The sequence below is a fragment of the Montipora foliosa genome, chromosome 3 (genome assembly GCF_036669935.1).
Source record: "Montipora foliosa isolate CH-2021 chromosome 3, ASM3666993v2, whole genome shotgun sequence".
Taxonomy (NCBI): Eukaryota; Metazoa; Cnidaria; class Anthozoa; order Scleractinia; family Acroporidae; genus Montipora; species Montipora foliosa.
In genome coordinates this window covers 50,317,660-50,326,611 of record NC_090871.1, presented here as the reverse complement: position 1 = coordinate 50,326,611, position 8,952 = coordinate 50,317,660, and the positions used below count along the sequence as shown (strand labels likewise).

General features: G+C 39.5%; 1 protein-coding gene across 1 annotated transcript in view; it reads left to right on the top strand.

Annotated features, from left to right (window-relative positions):
• The window catches only part of LOC137996061 (ephrin type-A receptor 3-like), a 16,914-nt gene extending 8,922 nt beyond the window's left edge, over positions 1-7,992 (top strand). Inside the window, exons 3-6 of the mRNA XM_068841498.1 lie at positions 4,123-4,780; positions 5,149-5,301; positions 6,154-6,579; positions 7,340-7,992. Of these exons, the coding sequence (XP_068697599.1) occupies positions 4,123-4,780; positions 5,149-5,301; positions 6,154-6,579; positions 7,340-7,992 (1,890 nt within the window). The remainder of the gene's footprint in view (positions 1-4,122; positions 4,781-5,148; positions 5,302-6,153; positions 6,580-7,339) is intronic.
• Positions 7,993-8,952: the final 960 nt, after the last annotated feature.

Sequence of the window (8,952 nt, the reverse complement as noted above, 5' to 3'; positions counted from 1 at the left end):
ACAAGGCATTTACGACATATAGAACAAAAAAAAAAAAAGTCTTCAAATGTGCCGGAGATTACTTCAGCAAGTTGTTAACGTTGGCGAATGAAATACAACATGATATTGCATTATTGCTACTTATATGGCTTATCAGGGCATTAGCAAAGCAACACCTATTGAAAGTAATTTTATTGTAATTTCATGGTCAACTGATTAGGGAAAGTAGACTTTTCATTTCACGGCCTTACATCATTGCACATCACGAGGTAAAGTAACCAGTCCTTTAAGAACACCATCAGTTTCAGACAGACTATTCTCACATGAATCTCAAAACCCTTTCACGTTAAACATATTCAACGTTTTGATAAAGCGAGGATTTTATGTACATTTTTTTGCCGATTTTCTGTTTATTGCAGCCTGTTGACTATTGTGCATCGCCTTAGTCAGTTAATTGAAGTTATACAAACATTGTCGGAACATAATTTCTTCCCAAGCTTTGAAAGAATTTAAGAAATCATAATAGAGCATGCGTGCCGCAAATTAAACATTTTCGAAATAATTAAGAGCTCGTGGTAGGAGCCCGTGGCCCAATGAGACGCTTTTTGCACTTATTAGATATTTATCTTGATTTAACTGATTTAGGCAGCGCGCAGAGGAAAGCTGTAGAAAATAATAACTTTTTTTGGAAAATTATAACGTGCATTGTTATGAAACATACAGCAATTCATAGCTGCTTTAATTAAACAGGAAAAGGCGACGTTAGCGACTCCTGACGAATAATGCTGAGTTTGATGCAGCATTGATTCGTTACATAGAATACAAAGTCAGCTCTATTTTTGTATGTAAGGAGTCCACATGACGCTAAGTTTGAGAAAACAACATAGGGTAGGGTTTTTGAGGTGCGCAGTCGTTATATAGTGTATCCTTTTTGGTATTTTTGGTATTGTGATCCATAGATCTTCCTTACATAGGGTCACTATTTGTGGTATCCGCCCCAACGCGCAAAACGACAAAAAGGTACGGTGACTTAAAAAAAAAAAAAACACGCCTGTATGCACGTTTTCAAGTTTAACAAAGCGATTTTAAAGGGACGCTCATAGCTCGTATTGCCGTACGTGCGCTCCTTACTCCCACGCGGCCGTCAAGGAGCGGCCGTTATTTGGGTTGTCAACCCCTTAGAAACGGTATTAACTGAATCTCAATTTTCTACCCTCAAATTTGGTTTGGGTATGAGAACATTGGCGGCACACCTATCTTAAATTGTCGGGAGTACCCCTTCCTTCCGCCCCCCCCCCTCCCCCTCCCGGTTTTTTCTTCTTTTTTCCAGTTCTCCATCGCACCAGATCATACAATGAGGATGCATTGAAAAACAACATAATCAACATTTCTACACTACACTACGACTATGATTTGGCACGCAAAAAGAAATCTAACCCAACTCTGGCTGCCCTTGACCTCCTTTCGCTGTTGGCAGTCTCTTCATGCGCTGTGCGAAAACAAATTACAACAAACAAACAAACAAACAAACAAAAACAAAAAAGCTGGATTTTAAAAATAAAAAGACGAATGATAACAGCAACATGATAGTTTGCGTCCACTTACCTTCTAACTTTTCATGCATCGAAGTCGGCCAAAAAAAATATCATGACACAATCAGGTATTGCCTTTAGAATGAGTTCAACCGATTGGAATACTAAATGATGTGCTGATGAATAGGAAATGACATGAAAATAATTGAATAAATAAAAGACATGCATGTAGTTTGAATAAATTTGAATGTAGTCATGTAGCCAGAAGCCTACGACCAGGAGCCTACAACTCCAATATACTAGCTCTATGTAACGGTATTTTCACAAATCAAGTTATTTTTAGACGAATTCTTAAAGGGAACTTCACTTGTACAAAAAAGCAATGACTTTAAATCACAGGAAACAACCGTTACAGTCAAGTTTTGAAAGAAAATGTCTGTATTCGAAATAAATAAGTTTTGGAATCGCCTATTTCTGTTTTCAAATATCGCGGAGGTCGCCATCTTTAATAATTGCGACGTGTTACGGTTGCCCTATTGTTATTAGACAAAAACTCTTTGAGTCAGAACAATAGGGCAACTGTAACACGTCACAACTATTCAAGATGGCTGCCCTCGCGAAATGTGAAAGTGAAAATAAACGATTTTAAAATTCGCATTTCTTGATATAAACACTGTTTTAAAAACAAATTTTGAACAAATTTGTTTGTTGACATAATTTTCTTCGGTTCAAACTTATTCTGTTGTAAGAGCGGAAGTTCTCTTTAAATACGATTTGGCTGCCTACGAGTCACCGTTCTCAATCCCATGGGTAGTAATTTCTCATGCAAGACTTTTGATTAGCTGGAAAGGTCTGGTTACGAAGGAAAAGCATTCTAAAGATAACTCGGTCTGTAGAAACATCGTTCCACAAATACAATGAACTTAAACGGTCCTAATGATGGGCTCCTGATGGAGCTTAGAAAGTAAGATTCATAAACCCAGCCATTGTAACTTTCTAAGTTTCATTAAAATTTATTCAAACCAGAGTGGCATCAAACTGCGATGTCTGATTTTCAACCTAGTTCCAATGCGAACTGTGAGTTCGAGTTGGGTATCGAATTACTCTTCCAAAGCGTTCACTGCATTGATAAATTCTGACCAAGGTATGGGAACTGAAACCTCAAGATCAGCCGGGATTAGACCACAGATTATCTACCACCGACTGAGCTATGAGACCAGAAGGAAGCAATTCCTGGGTTGTTGGGATGTAACCTGGAGGAAATTTAACATGTGCAAGAACAGGCAAATGGAAAAGTTGTCCAAGTGGCACTGTATGTCTTGATATAGAATTAACTGTCAGAGTGTAAGGTAAATTGCCGCTCGCTCCCTGAAAGTTAATTCTGTCGAGACATTTAGTGCAACGTGGTTACATGTAACTCAGTTCTATCTCTGGATGTAGTTTACCCGTGCACAAAACATAACTAGGGGTTAAGTCAGTAAATCGTGCCGAACAGGGTCGGACAGTCATAGACACAGTTTTATTAGTCATAGTTTATTTACCCACGAGGAGCTTAAATTAAGGCGAAGTCGTAACTCGTTCTACGGCTCCCGTGCAATCATAATGTACCACAAAGCAAAGGAAAGACCAGAACACCGGAAACTCCATGCCCTACTCTTTGCAAATAGTGTGTGGGTTCTTTTAACTTCCATAAGATTATGAACATTAAATTTATATAGCGCATTTTCTTTATCATATTCAAATGCGCTTTACAAGTAAGGGATCTATGGGTGAGATCGAACATCAGCATATATAGGCGCCGCTGGCAGCCGCTATCAGTCCATTAGCGATCTCACCCAGCATATGAATGAATGAAATGAGGCCTGACCACAACACCGGGAGCTCCATGCTCTACCCTGTGTGCTTTCCTTTACGTCCCACTGGGTTGTGGACATTGAAGACCTACGGTTTATAGTCCCTATCCGAGAAGACTTGAAATTATCATTACATGCAAAAGCATAACTTCCTCCTCAGTTATTTAAAGACCCTGAATGTTGGTCTGGCCGGCTTCGAACTCACGGCCTTCATTCTCACAAGATCGAGTAACTAAATATGCGGGATGGAATGCCGAGTAGTAAAATGGTAAGCGCCACTCTGATCCGGTTGGTCAAGGAGTTTGGAAAATCACTTACCTTTATGCAACGATCATTCCATCCGGATTATTCGGCTAAATGGTAAGCCCTCATTGGGTCGTGGGTTCGCCTGTATGGGCCAACATCGTGAAATAACTGAGGAGAACTAAGAGAACTGCCTATGCAGTCTTCTCTGGTATTTTTGTTCTATTTTTAATAAACCGTTAGTTCCCTCTCCCTTGATAAAATACTAGAAAAATAAAAATGAAAATAAAATCCGTGAGAGGTTAAAAAACACATACACCTAAACACAACTGGCAAAATTTATGGCACGGATTTCCCATTGACGCGGTCGGACATCTCCAGCAGATGTGGCCGGCTAGCTAAGAGCCAAGAAGAGTTTTCGACTGCTAAATATACAAATATAAGAACATGACACCGTGTTTTGCAGGAAAAGAAAAGAAACTCATAATAACTCAAATAAATGTAATCTATTTCAGTGGTCCCGTGACGATAATAGTGGCGCCTACACAGTGTGCGATCTGCGTCAAACAGCTGTGAACATTACAGAAAATTGGTTGATCTCAGAATATGTTGACTTGCAAGGTGCCAACGATATTCACATGGACCTTGAATTCACAGCCAGGCTGTGCCCTGGACAGCTACCTCGCTGCAAACAGAGTTTTAACATTTATGTGATGCGAACGAATAGATCAGTTGTTGAGGAAATCTCAGAAAAGGACGTGCATTCTGGGAACTTTGTTTTTGTGGACAGAGTAAATGGAGCCAACCTCTGGACGCCTGGGAACGACGTAAAAAGTAATCAAGTTCAAGTAACTTTTGACGTTAGTGGTGACCGCGGAATTTACCTTGCATTCCAAGATCAGGGCGCCTGCGTAGCTCTGTTATCCGTCACCTTGTCATACAACTACTGTCCTGACATTGTGAACGACGGCGCCTTGTTCAAGAAAACGCCAGCTCCATTAATAGACAGAGCTCACATTTCGGTCATTGGTCATTGTTTAAACGGGGCGTCGGAGTATCCTAGAAACAGCAGTATTTCACTGACCTGTCTAAGTTCTGGACAATGGTTAGCAAGGGGTAAAGCTAAGTGCTTGTGTGATGCAGGATATGAATTGGTCGGAGACACTTGTTCTGGTAAGAAGGTGTCCCAGTTTTACGATAACGGTAACGATAACGATAACATTATAACGATTATAATGATGATGAAGAGGAAATTTATTTAGGTGTCAAGTCTTCTAGCGATGGGGCATGGTTGGGACACCCAGAGAATAACCTCTCGAAGCAGAGTAGAGAATCAACAAACTTAACCCATATCCCAGGCCAAGTGTGGGATTCGAACCCTGGCTGCATTGATGGGAAGTTAGTGCATGACCTCACCACTTCACCACTACGGTGGCCATCTCTCTTTTCCCTATTGTTTGTTTCATTGCAACTTTGGTTCATCGTGAGCAATACTGTCTTCTCGGTCGTTTTCATCATGGTAATCTCTTTTTTCTCCTTAGAGTGCAATGCAGGTTACTACAAAGGTACAATAAGCAATGGAAAATGTCTGCCATGTCCCCCTTTCAGTGACCCCAATTCAAGTCGAGATTCCTGTCCTTGTAAGCAAGGATTTTATAGAGCACCCAAGGACGCTAGTAATGAAAGCTGCTCAGGTAGAGTGTATGAAAAATGAAACTACCGTTAGGCATATTCACCGTGACTGCCAGTTCTCACTTAAGAGATTAACAATCACGTTTAACCAAGCGAGAACATTTTTTTTAGAGAAAGAACACAGTTAAATTATCAAGAAATGAGTTTAGAAGACCAACACAGCCTTGATCGAGACGACATGTAAAAACCGATAATATTATTGAAATGTAGACTTTTTGTTTTCTATTCTTGAAGTAAAGAAAGTAATCTAAGTAAATTATGCTCAAAATCCTTAATTGTTTCTCATTTTTTACTCATTACATCACTTATGAGGCCTTGGCATTTTTTCCACCCATTCATCCATGCGTTCCTTCGACGTCCTTCCCTCCCTTCGTTTCTTTATCAGTCAATCAATCAATCAATCAATCAATCAATCAATCAATCAAGCAGTCAAGCAACCAACCAATCAATTAATTAATTAATTAATTAATTAATCAATCGGCAATATCAACAAGACTTTAATCTACACAGGACGAACAGCGTTCGTTTATGCATATTTGTCATTCTTTCGTTCATTTTTTCTTTCTTTCTTTCCTTCGTTCTTGTTCGTTTGTTAATCAATTTACAGTATTATTATGCCTTTATCCTGCCTTTGTTTTGAAAGCGTCTTGGACCTTGTATCGAGCCCAATGTCTTAACGGTTGCGATTTTCTTTTCGTTATGCCATATTATTATAATATCTCGATCAACCAACCTATGATTTTATTTGTATTGATTTGATCTCGTTTCTGTACAGTTTCACCTCCCCGATTAGTGCCTCAGTGCTAAGTATAAAGTTCATTATCATTATTATGAAACTTCCTCGTTTCTTTCAGCTCCTCCATCGGCACCTCGAGACATCAACATATCTTTTCTATCCGACGATATTGTAATGGTAGCATGGTCCCGCCCTGCATTCGACGGTGGTCGTGTGGATTTAGAATACAATTTGCACTGTAGCGCATGCCCTAACACGAGTGTCTGTTCAAACAGTTGCTTGGGGGCACGCTTTTTGCCAGCCAAAGTGGTTAAGGCTGCACCGCTTGTGATAATATCAAACCTAAACCCGGAAGTGCTATACAACATAACTGTGATTGCAAGGAATGGAGTAAGTGACCAGGCAAGAAATTCGTCAACTAATTCTCTACACACGACATTCTCCTTCAAAAGGGAAACAACTGCCAGTCCACAAAGTATCACTACGTTCCGTTCCACGGAAACTTCTGATATAAGTACCGATGGAAATCTGACGATTACTGATGGTAAGCAAATCAAACAATCATTCTCCCTTTTCAGGACTAATTATAAGCCACGGTAGCACTATCCCTTGGCTCTTTTATACATTCACGCATGCATCCTTTATTTATACACGATGAAACTTAAAGCTACCAACTATTTAAGGGGTCGTTACCTAGCCAAGATTATTAAAGGAAAAAAACTACTGAATAAGTCAGTGTCCACAAATTTCGATAAAAACCTCTAATCCAGCCAGGAAAAGGACGCGACAACACATAAAATAATGTTTGCAATCAACATTGATTGATTGTTTTTCTTAAAATAAATCTAACAACATTTTGTTATATCACTTGCCAAATTATTCGAAATGGAGGTTTAAATTCTTTAAACTCAGAGCTCATGAAGCTTTGAAACAGCTAGAAATGCCTCACCATACATCCCCAGATGGGAATGCAGAAACACATACATATATGTTTGCCTTATGTATTGACCTTCGCTTCCGGTTTTAACAATTCCCCGGGGTGCGATCGTAAAATCTCGACATAATCATTAGATCAAATTATCGTGCGTTTCGTAAACATTGTCAACCATGTTGTTTTCCATGAAAAAAAGAAACGATGACCATGTTCCATGGTAATGGAACTCATTCATTTTATGCACTCCTTTTCTTTTTTTTTTTTTTTTGATTCGGTTCAAAAGCGTTCAAGCTAATAAACCATGCGAGTGAAAACACCGTATACATAAATGCAAGGATAATAGATAACTAATTTTTTTTTATTCAATTAGCTATGGGGAACCAAGGACAACAAAATCAACTCAGCTCCAAAACACCCACTGCTATTGGGATCTCTGTCGCAGTCACTTTCATTGTTTGCCTGATTGTGGCAGCAATCATCATTTTTTTCCTATCCAAGTATTGGAAAAAAAAGGAGTTAGGCGATCACGATGTAAGCAGCTCTGTTGCTCATTTTTCTGGAATTCCCATAGATGCTACTCATTTGGAAAGATTGACTTCAGTTGAGAACACATCACCATCTAATAAAACCAGTAGTGACATGTTACTACAAGGAAGAAAAGTTCCATCCCCTACTTCTATGGAGGGTGTGAATTGCAAATCGAGGTTTGGTTATTCATCAAGAAATGACTGGCTTTCTTTGCGCTGGAAAAAACCACTGCCCGCCATTAACATCCAGGATGTCAATTCCGGATCAAATTCTAACCTTTCTGGAGACAAAAGACCCTGGCCATTGAAGAAAAGAGGTCTGCCACCCTTGAATTGGAGCCCACCTAGGGCAATCTCCCCTTTGTTAATGCCTAGACCAAAACATCCAGTGTCTCCAAGTCTGAGTGTCGACGAAAGAAACTCTCCAGAGGGATCGGAGAGTGGACGGAGATCTCCCCTTCGCAATGCTACCTGGTTTCGAGAAGAGGAGGTGTAGTTTAATGTTTAACTTGATTTAACTAGAAGAAGACTTTAAGACTCCGTGCAAACAAGTGCATTACAACTTCCTAGCATTGTTGAGAAAATTAGGTTCGGCAGATGTTGGATGGTATTGGCAGTGGTGTACAAACAGATGCAACAACTTCTAACACTCTAAGGACGTTCAGTGTAGTATGAGAAGGATACGACCTATAAGATTTTGTGAACTTACACAATTCGGCTGCCATCTTGTTTTCAACATGTTAATGCGTTACTGTCTCCGTGGAGACCATATGTCATGCACGTGCGCGGCCCCAACAATGTTGGAAGAGTTGTGCAAACGGATTCAATATAGTTGACTACTCTTTGGCGATCACGGAAAAAAAAAAGGTTGGGAGTTTTTGACTCAAACGTTCGACCAGTTTCAAGCTTCACGCACCAACCTGCAACAGGGTTTGCAAACGGTCGCAATATGTAACACCCAACAATGTTGGGAGTTGTTGCACGGCAATGTTCCGTCTATTTGCACGCAAGATAACATTTCTCACCCAACAGTGGCAAAAACCTTGAAGATTGTTAGAAAGCGTCACTCACAACAACACTGTCAAACCTCTGTAACTAGCTTTATTTGAATAATTTTACAATAAAACAAGCAAAATGCTCTCTGCATTTTTTATTGATATAAGTGAAAATGTGTGTTTGAATTAAAGATACAAAGTGATTTATGGTCATCAAAATTTGCTCCGAAAAGAGAAATGATCCCATGCCGCAGTTCTCAGTTTCGACATGAAATCCGAAATGGCCATATGTTTGGTCTTTCAAAGCAATACACTGAGCAAGTTAAACTATATATTTATATGGGCATTTGGGAGTTTAAGCAAAGATCTCGACAACTTCGAGTTCAACGAAAATGTATGTTCTAACTGAAACTTAGCGCTATATTAAGTATTAAGCGATTGTTCTGTATTGGTTAAATTTT